We start from the raw sequence: 19129 nt of genomic DNA, 5'->3' as shown, positions 1-19129 counted from the left end.
ATAACTATAACGAAGTATATTAGGGTTGCTTGGTCTTGTATAGATACAGCTAGGATGGGTTTGCTTGATAGCTCCGTGGATTAGTTTCTGGCTCCAGAGCCAGGGGCTGGGAGTTCGATTCCCCGCATATGCCTCTTGGGAGAAGAGCCAGCCTGGGTGGCCTTGGGCAAGCTGCGCAGTCCCAGGGCTCCCCCTAGAGGAAGGGAAGGGTAAACCGAGTACTCTGTACCTAGAAAACCCTGAAAGGGGTCTCCGTAAGTCAGAATTGACTTGATGGCACATGGTGATGATGATGATGAAGCTGGGATGAACGACAGAAGGATTATGGAGCTACATTCAGGGGCTGGGGCACTTTTGCAGCTCTCCAGAACCTCCCAGACTTGTCACAGCTTAAAAAAAAACCCTATTTGAAAAAAAAAAGTTTAGAAAATTCCTTGCATCCCCAGGGGGTGAGCAATAGGATCATGTTTTGAGGGGCTGCAGTATTCCTGGGGGTGTGGCTGTCTCCTGCATTTTTAGATACAACATATTTTTTAAAAAAATTCTGAAAATTTGGCCACTAAAGTCAAGAAACCATTTTTCAAAATTAAACCATTTTTCCCCCAGCAAATAAAAGTCCTCCAAAGTGATGATGATCCAAGGAGTGAACGGATGACCGTGCAAGTTAGCCCCTTGGGCCACCTCTCCCCCCTTTAGCTCTTCCCTGTTGGTAGTGTGGCTCTCGGACCGCTAGCAAACATTTAAAAAAATACCCCTCAACCCTGCAGAAATAGCACAGCCCTGCATACATTTATTTTTTATGATGGATTACGACACCCACAGCACTATCAGTTAATAATGCTGGGAAAGGTGGAAGGCAGCAGGAAAAGAGGAAGACCAAATACGAGATGGACCAACTCCTTAAAGGAAGCCACAGGCTTGATGTTGCAAGAGCTGAGCAAGAACTATGAGGACTGAGCACTTTGGAGATCTCTCATTCACAGGGTCAACCTAGATTGGAAGCAACTTGATGTCACATAGCAACAACCGTGGAAGGCTAGGCGTTTGCAAGATCAGCAGAGATGTGCAGATTCCTGCCTTTGGACCACAACTGCTAGACTTCCTCTGGCAATTAGCTTGCAATCCACACAGGTCTAAAAATTAGCCAAGGATTTTTTTTATTGAAGGAGGTGCTGATGTGAGATAAACATGGGAGAAGTGGGTCCACCAACCAGGCAGTGAATGCAGAGCAATGCAATCACACACATTTAAGTTTCCTTTCAGTTGGGAAAGACAACTAAGACTACTGCCTCCCCCATGTGTACAGTACTATGTAGGAAGTTCCACCGACTACCTTACTTTACACAGAGGCAGGTCTTCTGGTTTCTCCAGTTCAGTGACAAATCTCCCCTGACTTGGTGTCCTGCAGCTGGGGACTACCACTCCCATGATCCCCAGACCGCATAATCCTGGATTGCACAGGCAAGAGCCCATCCCAACCCTGCCTGGAGATGGAAGGGGTTTTCGTACCCGAGACCTTTTTTTATACGCTCCTTAAAACGCCACCTGGCAGAAACTTTTGAACTGGCTCACACAAATTTCATCATTTAAACCAGACAAAGAAACACTCCTTAAAACTGTATCTACCAGATTCCCAAAGCCAGGCACTGGCTGTGGGATTCTGGGTGATGTAGCCCAAAAAAAAGTTTCTCAAGCTATGATAAACATACACAGTAGCCTTAAGGTTTCGCAAACACAAGTAAGGAAAATTAATGCTATATACACTGACAGTGCCTAAATCAAACATACAGTGGACCCTTGACTTACGGAATTAATCCATATTGGAACGGTGGCTGCAGGTCAAAAAGTCTGTAGGTCAAGTCTCCATTGACCTACAGTGCATTGAAAACCGATTAATCCCGTAACAGGCCATTTTTGTTCCATTTTGGTTTTTTTCTGGTCTGTAAGTCAATTCTCAGTCTGCAAGTCAAACCTAAATTTTGCGGCCAGAGAAGTCTGTAACTCAAAAAGTCTGTAAGTCAAGGGTCCACTGTAGATAAGACACACACACACGCTGCAACACCCTTTGTTGTTTTTGTTGTTACCACGTGCCGTCAAGTTGTTTTCAACTTATGACAACCCTATGATTAATGGGAATTAATGACTCCCCCCCAAAAAAAGTCCTGTTCTTGTAAACTAAAGACCATGGCTTCCTTGAATGAATCATTCCCTCTCACATTTGGCTGTCCTCTCTTCCTACTGGCTGGCACATCTTTACTTTTAAAGATTTAACGTCTTTCATAGCCGTGTTCCGAGTCTGAGTCTTCCCGTTTCTTGGGTCCAGCCTCCTTTTAGATTGAGAACTGAGCCCAAATGCAGAAAACCTTTAACCATTTCAGTTTCCATCACTGTCAGGAGTAAAGTTACACCACTGTTCCGTCACCACCTTGCTCTTTGTCCCTCCTGTCATGTTCAACCCCCCCTCCCCAGCCCTGCTTTTTGCCCCGGTTTCTTTCACAACATGCATCAATAGTCCTTTCAAGTCGCTGCGGCGGCTGCTTTCCTGCCAGTAAGATGGTGTCATCTGCATATCTTAAATTATTGATATTTCTTCCGGCAATATCTCTCCCTCCACCTTCATCTGAATCCAAGGCAGCTTTCCGCATGGCCAGTTCTTGCATACAGATTGATCAGGCGGGGAAGATATTAAAAAATCCACCCTTGTCTGAAGCTTCAAATAATCTGGGCTGCAATCAGCGTTGAGACAAAGGAATCACAGAAGATATCTGGGAGGAGGCAGCTGCATTAAAATCAAATCTCGAAAAATCAAGCCATATTATCCTGAATTTTTAAACTGGGGTCCCCTTCTGCAGAAGAGAGCAAGCCTGTTAAATTCAATCAATTATGCATGTGTAGGATGAGTACAAACATTTCTATTGGGAACCACAAGAAATGCAATCAGGAAGGAAAAGGTGGGGTGGGGGGGTTGAAAGTAGGGGGAAGAAGGCACCCAGAACATGATCGATCGCCCCCCCCTCCCTCCAGTAAAAGAAAAAGGGAAAGACAAGGCAGGAATGGCACTGAGACCCGATCAAAACAAGGAGGAGACGCAGTTTGTTTCTCCCGGAGCAAAATAAAGACATTCCCCCCCCACAGCTGCCCTCACCCAGAAGTTGAGCCGAAGGAAGGAAGGACGGAAGGAAGGAAGGATGCAGCCCGCGTTGCAACTCTTCCCCCCGATGCAAATGGAGCACCGTCAGCGCTCTGCAAATTTCTCTTCCTTGGCCGGACCACTGAGCATGCTCAAAGGGGCGGGAGCATGCTCAGTGGCCACCCCCGAAGCCGCCCCCTTCGCCCTCCCTTGCCCTCAGTCGGGAGCAGACGCTGCCCTCCCTCCATCCCTCACCCCCGCCCCCCCCCTTGGTCGTCTGCATTCGCTCCTTCGGGCGCAAGGGACGGAAATTTCAGCGCTGCGAAAGGGAAGCAAAGTCTTGTGCTGGTTCCTCTGGGATTAATTGTGTAGCCTGTATAATAAAATTGTAAACCGCCCGGAGAGTGCTTGCAGCGCTACGGGGCGGTATATAAGTCCAATAAATAAATAAATAAATAAATAAATAAATAAGGAAGAATTCACGACAGAAAGAAAGAAAGAAAGAAAGGAAGGAAGGAAGGAAGGAAGGAAGGAAGGAAGGAAGGAAGGAAGGAAGGAAGGAAGGAAGGAAGGAAGGAAGGAAGGAAGAGACAGTCAGAAAAAAGGAAGGAAGGAAGGAAGAGACAGACAGACAGACACAAACAGAAAAAAGGAAGAAAGAAAGACAGAAAGAAAGAAAGGAAGGCAGAAAGGAAGGAAGAGACAGACAGAAAAAAGGAAGGAAGGAAGGAACAGACAGACAGACAGACAGACACAAACAGAAAAAAGAAAGAAAGACAGAAAGGAAGGAAGAGACAGACAGACAGACAGACAGACAGACAGACAGACAGACAGATGAGTAGATCCACAGGGGAATACAGTACTTCCAAACGCACCCAACGGATGCCAAAAAAGGCAAGTATCCAATGCTATACATTGCATGGTCTCTGGCTCCTTCTAGCTCTGGTAAATACACAGTGGAAATACAGTATAAATAGGTATTTCTGGGTTTTTTATTTAGTATTTTCAGCCAGCAGATGAGTGAATCAATGAATGCAGATCCCGTGGATAGAGGATCCTACTGTATTTATACACACCTACCTGCAGAGCTTGAAAAAAAATGACTTTGACAACAAATCCGAATCCCCCAACACTGACGGGGGATTCTTGGCATCATAACTCAAAAAGGTAATTTTTCCAAGCTCTGCTTGTGTGTCATATGGTAAAAATGCAAGAGCAGGATGCAACAGCTGCAGATTCAACAAGGACAGACCATGGACACAGCTTGGAAGGTTAGATTTAAATTTTAATCTAGTTTTATTGCAGTTTACTGAACTAATTGATCCATTCTGCTTTAATTAACGACTTGACTGTTGTTATGTGACTTCAAGTTAGGACTGAATTGCAATGGCTCTCTAACAGAGTTTTCGGAGTATGTGAGATATTTAAGGAGTTGGTTTTACTAGTTCTGCGCTACCAGGGAGTTTGCATGATTGGCCAAGGATTTGAACACAGGTCTCTTAAGCCTGTCACTTTGTCCACTTCATCACAGTCGAACCTCTGACCTTTGGCTCTGCAGATATCTAAACCACTGAGCTATCCAGCCAGCTGACTTTTAAAAACCCAATTAGTGGCTCATTGATGGCTGGGAACGGTGGTTGTTATAATACAGTGTTGCTGGAAAACTCCCAGATCAGGGGAAGTCTACCCAACAGCATAGGAGGTGGCAGCCTGTTCGGTTTGGTTCTGTCCATTACCTTCATCTGTCTCAGAGGCAGGAAAAAAAGGGACAGAGGAATTGGGAGGAATACCTGGTTCTGCCCATGCTGCGATTTCATTAGTTCATTAGGAGGAATAAAGTGTACAAGGTATTGCAGCTGATCCTTCACAGTAAGGATAAATCTGAAACGAACATTGTCGAAGACTTTTGGAAACTGGTTTGAATCCATCATTTAGGAACTGTTCCATTCAAAATGGCTATGGTGATTGAGTGATGATTTAGTTTCATTTATAAGCCACCTTTCTCCCCATGTCCAAATTGCTTGTAAGGGAGACAGAAGAAACAGGACGGTTCATGAAACAGAGTACAGTGGTGCCTCGCTTAACGAGCGCTTCGTTTAACGATGAATTTGCTTAGCAATGACTTTTTCGGAGCATTTTTGCGCTCCGTTTAATGATGTTTCCTATGGGCGATTTTCGCTTAGCAATTTCGGGACCATGCTTCGCATAACAATTAGGTTTTTGGGTCCCCTGTTTCACGTAACGATGGTTTAAACAGCCTCATGTTTGCTGTTTTTTAAATGTTATAAAGTTAAAGTTTACTGTGTAAAATGTTTGAAATCATAAAGTGCACTTAATAAACCCTTTGTTAACCAAATTTGACTTTGTTCTGACTTTTTTAATTTGTTGTTGAATTCCCCCCCCCATTGAGATGCATTTAATGGCTTTCAATGCATTTCAGTTGGGGAACCGCGTTTCACTTAGCGATGTTTCCTATGGTGATTTTCGCTTAAGAACAGCAATCCGTTCCTATTGGAACGGATTATCCGGTTTTCAATGCATTTCAATGGGAAACCGTGTTTCGCTTAGCGATGTTTTCCCACAGCGATGATTTTTTTGGAACCAATTAAGATCGTTAAGCGAGGCACCACTGTATTTTGAGTGCCTCCATGGATATTGTATAATGGTACCCATTCCCTCTCCACGTACTCTGAATCAAGAAGTTTGGTCTAAGGGTAACAGTGCTAGAGAACCTGTTTTGCATCCATGGGATGCCGAGTTCAATTCCTGACACTTCCTAGAAACCTCACCATTTTCTTCTTGTCCCCACTCACTGCAATTAATAACAAAACCAAGGTACTTATTCATTATACCACTGGAAAAATGAGTGCTGTTAGCCAGCCATGATCCTTCCTAAGCCTTACTGAGAGACAAGGATAATGGCTTAAGGAGCATTATTACTTCCAAGCTCCCGATAGTGCTGTTTGCTAAAAGATAAACTTATCGCATCTTGTCAAGGGAAGAGGACATCATTAGCACATACAGTGGGGTCTTGACTTAAGAACGGCTTGAGTTAAGGACATTTTGACTTAAGAACCGCTCTCATAGGAAAATATTGACTTAAGTACTTAGATTTAAGAACTGAAAAAAACCCACGTGGGAGGCAGGGAAAGTGCAAAAAGTGAACTTTCAGTTAACTGTTGGCCAGTGAAAAGGGTGCCTGTCTGCTTCCTCATTCCTCCCAGCATTTAGAGAGTGGATTGGGAGACAGTCTTCGGACTGCCTGGTACTGGACTGCCTGGACTGTCTTTTCCCTGCCTTCCCTGAACCTTTCTTGACCTAAGAAAAAAAAGAAACAAAATATCCCCCTCTGGTGGTCGAAGGCGGAATAGCAGCTTGCCATTAGTTTCTATGGACGGAAAAGAGCAGATACGGATCAAATGGTTTTCAATGCATTCCTATGGGAAATGCAGATTTGACTTGAGAACGTTTTGACTTGAGAACCGCCTTCCAATACGGATTAAGTTCTCAAGTCAAGACCCCACTGTAATTAAATCTGACCAATTATTTCCAAGCTCAGATACCATCATAGTAGCTGCTTTAACTTGCATATCAATGGGCCTACTCTAGTGCAACTTAATACACCAATCAACAGAATTTCAGCTGTTGTTGCCTAAGTATAGATTTAACTGGGTGCAGCTTTCAAGCATGGGCATGTAAACTCTTTTGAGGACTGAAATAAGAGTTTAATCTGTTAGTACAGTAATTTAAAATTAACAGTATATCATCCCCAATTTGGAATATAAAGGAAAGGAGAACAGTGTAGTGTAGCAGTTAGTAGTTGATTTTAATAAAAACATGTTCAAATACCTCTTCAGTTGTGAAATTAACACAGTGATCTCAAACCATCTGCTATCTTTATTTCCAGCCTGATCCACAAAGTTGTGAGGATGAAAGCCAATTATGGGACACCCACTGCCCCAAGCTTCTCCAGGGAAGGCTGTAGTAAACTACGAATTATATATCACACCTCTGTATATCCTTTTGAAGTGTTTAATAAAACAAATAAGTCTATGTCTCCACAGAGCTGACAGAAGCTGAAAGCGCATAGGATTAAAAGATTACTGGAAAAGGCAGTGAGTGGCATCTGCTTAAAATATAGCCCTTGTGGGTCAATGAAACTTGTCGGACTATGAAGTCAAAGGAGTTCGGGTGGGGAAACAATAAGCAAGGTGTGCAGCTTATACAGAGCCCCTGAGCACATAAAGCTCTCTCTCTCTGGCTGGTTTACAATTTAATTGTGAAGGCCACACATTGTCAGCAGGATGGAAGGCTAAGTCAACTCTGACCAGCTACCAGAGCCGATCAGGACTGAACTCATTTCATAAGCAGTCTCTGACTGAATGCACTACTGCAGTTTAACCACTACGGTGTGAAGCTCCTTAAAAAGTGGGATTTGAGGAAGGACTGGAAGAGAGAGAGAGAGCTTTCTCGCATACATGTTTAAAAAGATAATAGAAGACCTACCATAGACTTTAGTGCTAAGAATTGCATGCCTAAGACCTCCAGCTATCTAAAACCTATTTTATAGATAATAACAGGCGGTGCATCACAGCCTCTCCCAATTTGAAGAGACCCTTGTCCAGCAGGCCGAGGCAAAGAGGTAGTCCCGCAACCAGCAAAATTAGGGAGCTGGACAGGGGAGACTGTGTTTGTCTCCAGTGTGTAAGCGATTACAGTGGTGCCTTGCATAGCGAGGTTAATCCGTTCCGGATTAACGCTCGCTATGTGAAAACATCGCTAAACAGAACGTAAAAACCCATTGGAACGCATTAAACATCGTTTAATGTGTTCCAATGGGCCCTAAACTTACTGTTCAGCAAAGTTTCCTCCATAGCGACAGCGATTTTCGCGCCCTCGATAAGCGAGGGGAGGGCGCGAAAACGCTGTGCGCAGCCATTTCGGGCATCCGGCGGCCATTTTAGAACCGCCGAACAGCTGATCCACGGGCATCGCAAAGCGAAGATTGGTAAGCGAAACGCTTACCGATCGTCGCTATGCGAGTTTTGCCCATTGGAACGATCGGTATGCCTCCGCATTAGCGATCCCGAAAAGGGGATCGCTATGCGGATTCATCGTTATACGGTGCACTCGTTAAGCGAGGCACCACTGTATTCCTCTCGAATTGGCCTCCTCAGCCGCACTAGACACTGTTCCAAGTCCTCCATACAGAGCACATTACCATAGTCTCTTGAGACTGAAAGATGCCTAATCAGATGTTAACAGAAACAGAGAGCAAGCCTTTAGTGATATTTGTCTAAAAGAACTTTAATTTAAAAATTGGCAATAAAAAAAATTCTTAATGCCCTAAGTTACAGATCAGGCCACACGATCTGGAGTCTGGAAGACAACCTGTTCAAACGCAATTCAAGATAGGCTTGGAATGATAAATGCAAGATTATCATCTGTTACAATAGGAAACAATACAAAAAAAAGGCATCCTGCTCTCCTGGAAAGGCTGTCCTGTTGACAGAAGAGTCTTGTGAAAACCATCGAGGGGAATGTGCATAAGAAATACGCTGTACAGTACTAATTGTTTCTCAAACCAGTAAGTTTGATAGGTTTGTTCTCTTTGCAGTCCAGGGGACTCTCAAGAGTCTCCTCCAGCACCACAATTCAAAAGCATCAATTCTTCGGCAGTCAGCCTTCTTTATGTTCCAGCTCTCACTTCCATACATCACTACAGGAAAAACCATAGCTTTGACTATGCGGACTTTTGTTGGCAAGGTGATGTCTCTGCTTTTTAAGATGCTGTCTAGGTTTGTCATCACTTTCCTCCCAAGAAGCAGGCGTCTCTTAATTTCGTGGCTGCTGTCACCATCTGCAGTGGATTAGGGGAGTACATTCCCGATGTCAACTGAAGGCACCTGTCAGAAGAACGTTGTTTTCTATAAATGTTTCCTCTCCTCTCTAGTTCCCCTTCCCTACCTCCCCATCTGTTCTGGCCATGCAGAGCCGAAAGGGAGAGAGACCGTAGATGAGAACTGCCTTCTTGCCTGCTGTGCAAAAAGATGACTTTCCAATGGAGGAAAGAACAGGATCTCACATTTGGGTCCATTCATAGGTTCCCAAACTTTTTTGACCTGCAGACCACTTGCCGACTTACTTTGTTTTCCATAGACCCCCTGCAAAGCTTTGATACAAGTCTAAACTTGCACCCCCAATTTTTTTCTCTCTCTGACATGGACTCCCTGCAAGTCAAAATTGACCCCCGGGGGGCCCATATAGACCACTTTGGGAACCTATGACTGGATGCATGAGCTGGGTCATCACGACTGGGTTGGCAAGCAGAAAAAAACAGGGACAGGTGAAATCTTGGTCCTTCAGATGTTTTGGGAGACAGAAATTCAAGGCAGCATGTCCATTGTGATGGAACGTGGGAAGTGGGGTCCAAATCTGCTGGCAAGCCAAACATTCAGCACCCTACAGGCCAAACGGTGGCCGCACATATGCCTGTGGTATTGCTTCACGGAACGCACTGTAGAGTCAATGCCATAATATGTACCCTACAGATGCAGCCATTATGGGTGGCCAGCTGCTGCGTGGGTGGGTTGCATACTGTTTTCCTTGACAGAAGTGCTTTCTCTAAAAGAGAAATGTAGGGTGCAAGGACTAGTGGATAGCATAGAGGGTGGTAAAACGGGTTCCTAAATTCAGAGAACAAGAGACAGATAGGTTGGCGGTACATTCTCCGGCAGGCACAAAACTAACCTATCAAGGAAGTGGAAAGCAAGAATACTTTTTTTAATCTACAGTAGGACAGCCCTGTGGCAGCGAAAACAGAAAGTTTTTTGGACCTCTGGAAGTTAATACATTTTCCTTTGGCCTACGTTTTCGTGGTTTGGCTCTGGTGAAGGAGACAGGAGCCTACAAACGTTTACGTCAAATAAAATGTGTTAAGATGCCATATTCTGTTGGCTTATCTTCCCTGACATTCAGGTCGAGAAGCTTTTTTAATTCTGAGGAGCCATTAGCTCTACAACCTCAGTGTTACAGCCCCTGGAATGGTTTTACCGTTTCAACCACAACAGGGCTTGGGGGGAAAAAACTAGGCCCTCAATCCCCCAGTTTGGTTGGACAGCAGCTCCCACTATTCCCAACCATGGGCCTCAGAGGTGGGAGCCAAACCCCATCTGGAGGGACCTTTGCTCTCCGTCCTCCTTCTACTGGAAAAAAAATTGAAAGGGAGAGATGAAAAGCACCATCCATCTTCCTTTTAAATATAAATATATCTAAAGACTAACAAAGGTAGTTAATAAGGCTAGTTAATAAATAGTTTCCTTTGGGAAAAAGGCAATCTCACAAATGCAGTTCCCAAAATGAACGGAGAACTCTCTGTGGATGTTTAATTTAGCAATCCTGCCTCGTCCTATATTAATTTTCCGGTTGATAATAGCTAATTGGCGTGACACCACAGGCATAAAGCCTCATCGTAAAATAGTCAATGGACTGTACTTTGCTGGATTGGGGCCATCAGGAAAATATTAAGGCTTTTCTTCAAACAATTCTTTCTGGCAGGTAGCAAGATTTGAGGCCCTGCAGAGGCTTTCCTACAGATATCTTGCTTTTCTCTTAGCCCAGTGCTTCTTATCCTTGGGCTCTCAGACTACAACTCCCAGAAATCCTGGCCAGCACAGCTAGTGGTGAAGGTTTCTGGGTACTGTATTTTAGTCCAAGAACATCCAGGGACCCAAGGTTGGGAACCATTGTCAATAGTCCAGTGACTTTGCTCCATTATGAACTCTTTGAAGATTTTGACAACCCTTTCCACACTCTTATCATGAAGAGGGTTTCTACGTATAAAAAGCAGATGACAAGTTAGAACTGGTCCTCGACTTGATCCCTTCAGGCTGCAGGGAAAGGAAACCATCCCTGAACACGCATGTGAGAGAAAAGCTAGCCTAGAATTTTCTTCTTGACAAGCTACTTTTCTATGTGCAAGGACTGTTTTACATGGGAGGGTCTTCGGCTGTACAGCCACCCCCTTGCAGTCTTGACTACTGTTAAGTCTAGCATCCATTTTACCGCCTCATCTGGATAAACTACAGCCAAAATTTCACCTATTGTCTGGCTTCCAGCTGAACTTTTCCCATCACACGCCACTGTGCTGAACGCTTGGAAGTTTTGTTTCCTGACTGAATTTTCCCACCTGGACTGTGCCAGGAGCCACAACACAAGCCTCCTCGGGAGGTGGTGCGCCAATACGACTTCCCTCCTGCCTGGATTCACGTGGGTTTATGACAACGAGATCCTGAACAGAAGCATCTTCCTCGGACTGAGAATCTGGTCTCGATCCGGCGTGAGTCCTCTCATGCCTCACCAAGTGTGACCGCCGGTTGAAGCTCTTCCCACAGTCGAGGCAACAGTAGGGTTTTTCTCCTGTGTGGATCCTTTTGTGCCGAATGAAGTGCGACCTCCAACTGAAGTTCTTTCCACACTCGGAACATTTAAAGACCTTCTCCTCTTCCTGAGGGCTCACATCCGTTGTGAAGAGTGAGGCATCGATACCGTTTTTATCCCTCCCTAGGCATTTATAGGGTTGACTTGCTGTGCAGATTCTCTCGTGGGTGTTTATTCTGTTTATAAATAACGAGCTATGACTGTAGGATGTTCCATCATCTGGACATTTGTACGGCTGGTCCTCTGCCCGCCCTCGTTCTTGTGCGTTCACCCCTGTAAGGATCAGCGAGCAGTGCCTGTAGCTTGTCTCGTTGTTTGGCCATTCGTAGAGCTGGCCTCCTATATGAGTTTGCCCGTGTGGATTCATGCTGGCAATGAGCAGGGAACTGTGGGCAAAGTTTTTCCCACCATCCAGACATCTGTAGGGCTGGCCCTCCAAAAAGACCCTCTCAGGAGGACGTAGACCGGCGATCAGGAGGGAGCTGTTGTCGTAGCTTGCCCCGCCACCCGGCCATTCGTACGGCTGGCCTCCCAGATGGGTGGCTTCGTGCGTACTGAGGTGCGACCTACGATTGAAGCATTTCCCACAGATGGCACATTTGTACGGCTTCTCCCCCGTGTGGATTCTCTCGTGCCGGAGGAGTTCGGAGGTCTGGCTGAAGCACTTCCCGCAGTCCGAGCAGGAGAAAGGTTTCTCCCCCGTGTGGACCCTCTCGTGCCTCACCAGCTTGGACAACTGGTTGAAGCACTTACCGCAACTGAGGCACAAGAAGGACTGTGCTCCCTTGTGAGCTATCTCATGCCTAATAAGGTTCGATCTCGTGCTGAAAGTTCTCCCGCACTCTGTACATTCATGAACTTCCTTTTCCATATGGGTCCTCTGGTGTCGGTTCAATTTGGACTTTTCGATGAAGCTTTTCCCACACTTTGAGCATCGGTAGGGCCTCTCGCCTGTGTGGGTTCTCTCGTGCGTGATCAGGTGCGACTTCCAATTGAAACTTTCCCCACACACGGGGCAGATGAACGGGGTCTCTCCCGTGTGGAGCCTTCTGTGGGCCAGAAGGGATGAACTCTGGGTGAAGCTTTTCCCACAATCCGTACAAGAATACGGTTTCTCTCCCGTATGGATATTTTCGTGCCTAATCAAGGTGGAAGCGTGGCTGAAGCTTTTCCCACAGTCTGAGCATTTATAAGGCCTCTCTCCTGTGTGGGTAATCCCATGTCGCACGAGGTCAGATTTAAAGCTGAAGCTTTTCCCACAGTCGATGCACTGATAGGGTTTCTCTCCCGAATGGGTCCTCTGGTGTCTATTACGGTTTGACCTTTCAGTGAAGCTTTTCCCACAGTGCACACATTTATAGGGCTTCTCACCTGTGTGGATTCTTTTATGCGCCAGAAGGTTTGAAGCCTGAGCAAAGATCTTCCCACACTCATTGCAGGACCTTGGGCCCTTAGACCTGCGATTACGCTTTCGAATGGGGCCTTTGCCGATAACCTGAAGACCCCCAGTACAAGGAATGGTGTTACTGGCTCTGTTTTCTAGGTGGGCCTCCAGCTGCTTCTCCTGCCTGTGATGTTTCACAACGCTTTCCCCTTTCTCAAAACACAAGGGGTCATCTTCTCCTGCTAACCCCAGTGATGTCCTGGTTTGCAGCTTTTGCTCAGATCGTTGTGTCTGGAGTCCTTCTTTGTTCTCATTTGCCTGTCCGTCACCTGTCAGAAGAAAACCAAACATGAAAGAAAGAGACAATTGCACATGTGGAACTTGGGGGTGGGTGGGGGAGGGAAACCCTACAAAAATATCGTTTCTCTGTTCTCTCGACCTATTTTTGCAAAATCGTCATGCTATAGTCTAGATGTGGTTTTATTAGGTTTGTATTAATAAAATAATGTTATTATAATAAAATAATGGTGTGCCACCAAGTCAATTCCGACTTATGGTGATCCTTTCCAAGGTTTTCTAGGTAGGGAATACTCAGAAGTGGTTCACCAAACCCTTCCTCTAGGGGGAGCCCTGGGACTGGGCAGCTTGCCCAAGGCCACCCAGGCTGGCTCTCCTCACAGGAGACATAGGGGGGATTTGAACTCCAAACCTCTGGCTCTACAGCCAGAGACCTAAATCACAGAATTATCCAACCAGCTTAAAGGGCAATATAAAAATAGTTTATATTCAAGGCATTCTTTAAAGGGCAATGTAAAAATTCTAACACTGGAATCCTGTTCTGAAAAACCATGCACACAATGGCAATTGTTGCAAGCAGTGTTCCCCCCTTTGCTAGGGTGTCTCTTGTGTGACTGAATGTGTGTGGCTGAATTCACAACCAGGGTGTGACTTGCTACACAAGGAGCACCTTGGGCAAAACCAGAAACTGCTTGCCTGAGTACTGCAGCACTTGTATTTTATTTTTGTCAAGTGAGATTGTCGCCTAGGTAAACAGACAAGAGTGTGACAAATTCCTTTTTTTTTTTAACAACAACCTCCAGAGTCCCCAAAGAGAGGATGATCATACTAGCTAGGACTTTCAGGGAGTGGTTATCCAAAGATAGTAAGGGTGTAAAGTGGCTTCCTAAGGGGATTCAGACTGCTTTTACCAAGTGTGTTTCATGTCCTACGTTTTAAACAAAAGGTATAAAAACATTGCTAAGACAGTGTCGTGAACTACGTATCCAACATGCCGAAGCTTTGTGACGACTGCAGAAGTACAGGGGAAATCTTGCTATCTTCAGAGAGCCCCAGTCATCTTAATATGACATTTGATAGCCATGCACTTTTACATACAAGAAAACGAAGTGTATTTTGCAGCATGAGATACAAACAAATGGGATCAGCCACAAAACATAATATTTGGTGGGATAGACTCCTGTTTTAGATAAAGCAAAAAAGCAAGGTGTGTACTGCTTATATATCACCCCATAGCACTTAAAACACTCTCTGGCCAGTTTACAATTTAATTATGCAGGGTACACGTTGTCCTCTCTCCTAGGTACTCATTTTACCAACCTTAGAAGGATGGAAGGTTGCGTGAACCTTGAGCTGGCTACCTGAGCCTCTCAGGATTGAAGTCATGTCATGAACAGAGTCTTGACTGCAGTAATGCAGTTTAACCGCTGCGCCATGAGGCTCCACTAGTGTATTCGATCTCTTAGTGTTCAATTGCCCACCCAGATGTTTCTAGATTTATTTTATCTCCTTAATCACCCTCCCCAGATTTTTTAATACATCTACAAACAGTGGGATTCTGTCAAAATGGCTAGCACACCTCTTTTTGTGCAAGGGTTGGTGCTATACGGATGGGCCATCACAGCCCAAAACCTGGAAATAGGAGAAATTAGACACATATTGGCAAAGCTGGACAGAGTTCTGTTTTAAGTCTCCAAACATCTACTCCAAGTGGCTAAGGTGTCTCTAATCAGGAAAACCACTTTCCTACCGTACCCTCCATGATGCTCTTGTACAAGGTTCTCGGATCCGGTTCCAACAGAGGCCCTTGACTATCCGGGAGATACATGGCCATGTCTTTGAAATTCACTGGCATCTGGAAGACAAAGTTACCACCTAGTAAGTCTGTGTGCTGCCTGTCAAATCCATTCTCATAAGGTTAAAACTTAGCCCAATCTGTGCCTATTTGATACACAAATCTTGGATAAACGTTTCAGGATGAAATCAAGAAAATCCTCAATCACACAATACCACTGGATCCCATTTTAGCTCTGCTAAAGATTATTGCTGGGAATGATGCCAGTTTTCTGCAGGAAGATCTTACTGACTTCTTTCTGCCTGCAGGTTCACAAGGGATGGGTAAGAGACAGAAGGATTTTGACTAGACAGTTGATATAAAAGAGCATGAGATTTCTGGCACGGTTAGAAAAATTGACCCAACAATTTAGACAAGCAAGAAACGAATCAGATACAGGCAACAGATCCCTATTGGTTATTTAAAATCCAGTGGAACAAATCTTAGCACTTATGATTGCTCAAAAAGTCAGTGCTCTTCTATTTCACAATTAAACACTCATTCATTCACACCCTGAACCTGGGGGGAAAAGCATTACAAATAACAGTGTTATTGATAATGTATTTCTTCATTGGGGATTCCAACTTCATTGCATTTAACAACAACAACAAAGTCAGTAGTAATGTTATTGTGTTGGCTGGATGACTCAGAGGTTTAGGCAGGAGCCAGAGGTTGGGAGTGCCTCCTGGGAGAAAAGCCAGCCTGGGTGGCCTTGGGCAAGCTGCACTATCCCAGAACACCCCCCAAAAGCAGGGAATAATAAATCACTTCTGAGTACTCTCTACCTAGAATACACTGGAAAGGTTCCCATGATTCAGAATTGACTTGACCGCACGTAATGGTTATTATCTATGCCTAGTGTAATGAGAAAGCTTTCACCATTACTCCTTAAATGCTGTGTTGTGTAAATGACTCAGTTTGGGGACCACTTCTGAATATTTTGATTATTTAAAAACAAATTAATCAAAACATAACTGGAATCTTGCTCATGAATTTCTCATTAACTTAATAATGAACAATGGCACAATTTAGTGTTTGACTAATTAGCAACAAGTAGCTACCTCTGCTAAAAAGCAGAGACATCGCCTTGCTGACAAAGGTCCGCATAGTCAAAGCTATGGTTTTTCCTGTAGCGATGTATGGAAGTGAGAGCTGGACCATAAAAGAAGGCTGACCGCCGAAGAATTGATGCTTTTGAATTGTGGTGCTGGAGGAGACTCTTGAAAGTCCCCTGGACTGCAAGGAGAACAAACCTATCCATTTTGAAAGAAATCAACCCTGAGTGCTCACTGGAAGGACAGATCCTGAAGCTGAGGCTCCAGTACTTTGGCCATCTGATGAGAAAAGAAGACTCATTGAAAAAAAAAACCCTGATGTGTGAAGGCAAGAGGAGAAGGGGATGACAGAGGGCGAGATGGTTGGACAGTGTCACCAAAGTTACCAACATGAATTTGACTAAACTCCAGGAGGCAGTGGAAGACAGGAGGGCCTGGCATGCTCTGGTCCATGGGGTCACGAAGAGTCAGACACGACTTAATGACTAAACAACAACAACAACAACGAAGCTACCACAAAGAACTCTCTTAAAAGGATCTGAGCAGTGCTTAAGAAGTTACTTAAGAAGTTGCTTTTTCAAAAGCGACATTTCAAACTCTGTTCCCACACGCAAGCAGCTGCTCTTTCTTTGGATCACCCCCCCGGCACTTTTTCAATATTCTATCAGTAGAATTTCCAAAATCTTGCAAGTAGACCCACCACCCCAACATCCTTCCCTCCACACTTCTGGCCTGCTTCCTCCCCAACCCACAAAGACACAGCCAAGGTAGCACAGTTTACCAAACCCTTTGCCCGCGTTGCTTGCACATGGTCTCGTTGGGAACCTTGCCGAGGGCTGGAAAGACATAAAGAAAGCTCTCTCTTTCTCTCGCTCGGGCACAACATACTCTTTGAAGCTTTCCCATATTTCTGGGCGCCCTATCAAAGCCTTGCTTCAAGGCAACCCATCCGAAGCACCCACCCCCTACTTTTCTTTTCTACTTATTACTTCCTACCCCAAAGTGGGAATGAGTAATGCAAGCATATTGATCATCCAACCTTTCGTAAAATCCTGATGGCACCTCCTCCATGCTGGAAATGAGCTGCCCTTTGGATGCAACACAAAATAAGTCTGGGGATTGAGGCCTCCTCTCTCTCTCTCTCTCTCTCTCTCTCTCTCTCTCTCTCTCTCTCTCTCTCTCTCTCTCTCTCTCTTTCTTTTTGTCTCCCCCAGATGCCTCTCGCTTGCCCATGCTTTGCTGAGCAGAAAGGAAATCGGGAGGACAAACTCCGCCCCTCTGTATTCTCCGAGCAACGCTAGAGACCATCTGGCCAGCCACCGCCAAGGGACATAATCCAGAACAGACCTCCGGGCCTCTCTTGTTTTCTTCCCAAAGAATCAAGGTCACCCCCCACAAACACACCCAACAGAGGCATACAGCTAAATGCAGAGGATTTCGTTTATCCCAGCCTTTCCATGTAAAAAGAAGGTACTGAGGGGGGAAAAAGTCCAGCTTTCAAAATATCTGGATCACAAGGGAAAACAACAACAACAAATTCAAGTCACAATTAAAGTAATAATAATTTATTTAAAACAAAATAATTATAATTGCAGATCTCAGAAATCACACCATCAGAGCTAGCAAAAAAAGCAAAATTAGGAACAGCACACTGCGCCAATATTTAATAAATACTTAGGTTTTTTTTGGTTAAAGCTTGTATCTGTTATATAATACCAGTCAATGTTTTTATAATTTTGATTGACGGTGCCTGGTATTTTTGAATAATAATAATAATAATAGTCATATGCCATCAAGTCAATTCTGACTTATGGCGACCCTTTCCAGGGTTTTTAGGTAGAGAATACTCAGAAGTGGTTTATCTTTCACTTCTTCGGGGGACACCCTGGGCCAGTACAGCTTGCCCAAGGCCCCCCAGGCTGGCTCCTCTCCCAGTTGGCACAGTGGCAAATCAGATGTTAAACCACTGAGCAATCCAGCTGGCAAAAGTCACAATTAAAACACAGAAAAGATCTAGTTCACACTACCAATTAGTTTGCCCCACTTAGACTTTAAAAAGTGGGGTGTGTTTTTTCCACTACAGCTCCCAGTATCCCCTAGCTTAAAAATATAAATTTTCAAAGCTGTATTCCCCCCCCCCCCTTATCAGAAAATTGGTTTACATACCAAAGGCTTTCCTGAATTAATCTTTGCTGGACAAAAGACAGAAAGATAGGCAAACAATCAGAGGGGGAAGAGCCCACCATAATGTGATCCACATAGCGTGAGCCTGCCTCAGATCCTGACCAAGAACTGTGGACAAAATCTTACAACATTGGGCAACCGAAACTCAGCATATCCTTATACTTTTGTAGCTAAGGGAGAAATCCCCAAACCACATCTTCCCCCTCCTGGCAGTAAAAACAGAATACCAAATAATTAATAGGTTGCTGTCCATGCATTACAATTTACCGTAAGTCTTCAGCCAGAGGTGGCCACCTCCTGTCCCTCTGTGAGTCTAAAACAAAATGCAGGCATACAATCGGTAAACCGAAACATAGTGCAAGGTTAGAGAATACCTTTATTGGATCACTAATGATGCAAATGTGAGTAGATAAATAGGTACCACCTCGGTGGGAAGGTAACAGCTTTCCGTGTCTAGTTGTGCTGGCCACATGACCACGCAAACTGTCTACGGACAAATGCTGGCTCTACGGCTTGGAGACGGGGATAAGCACTGTACCCTAGAGTTGGACACAACTGGACTAAATGTCAAGGGGAACCAATGATGTCACATATATGGTGAGCAATCAAGTTCTCCACAGCTTTTTTGTAGATTAAGCCAGTATGCTTGAACCCTAACTCTTTTGGAGTTTTTTTATTTGTTATTGGACATTCCACAATCAACCATTTGTAAAGAGAGGTTTTTAAAAAGGGATGGTTTGTATTTTTGTGGCTTTTAAATCTCTTTTAGTACTGCTTTAACCGAACATTTTAATATAATGTTTATT

At 44.6% G+C, this 19129-nt stretch overlaps 1 protein-coding gene across 1 annotated transcript in view; it reads right to left on the bottom strand.

Moving 5' to 3' along the window:
• Positions 1-18561, bottom strand: part of LOC110089767 (uncharacterized) — a 30378-nt gene extending 11817 nt beyond the window's left edge. Inside the window, exons 1-4 of the mRNA XM_078386830.1 lie at positions 17179-18561; positions 16921-16975; positions 15006-15105; positions 11265-13282 (exon numbers count right to left, since the gene is read on the bottom strand). Coding sequence (XP_078242956.1) covers positions 11265-13282; positions 15006-15105; positions 16921-16975; positions 17179-17447 — 2442 coding nt within the window. The 5' untranslated portion in view covers positions 17448-18561. The remainder of the gene's footprint in view (positions 1-11264; positions 13283-15005; positions 15106-16920; positions 16976-17178) is intronic.
• Positions 18562-19129: the final 568 nt, after the last annotated feature.

This window comes from Pogona vitticeps, chromosome 2 (genome assembly GCF_051106095.1).
Source record: "Pogona vitticeps strain Pit_001003342236 chromosome 2, PviZW2.1, whole genome shotgun sequence".
NCBI classification, from domain to species: domain Eukaryota; kingdom Metazoa; phylum Chordata; class Lepidosauria; order Squamata; family Agamidae; genus Pogona; species Pogona vitticeps.
This window is presented reverse-complemented; position numbering and strand designations above follow the sequence as displayed.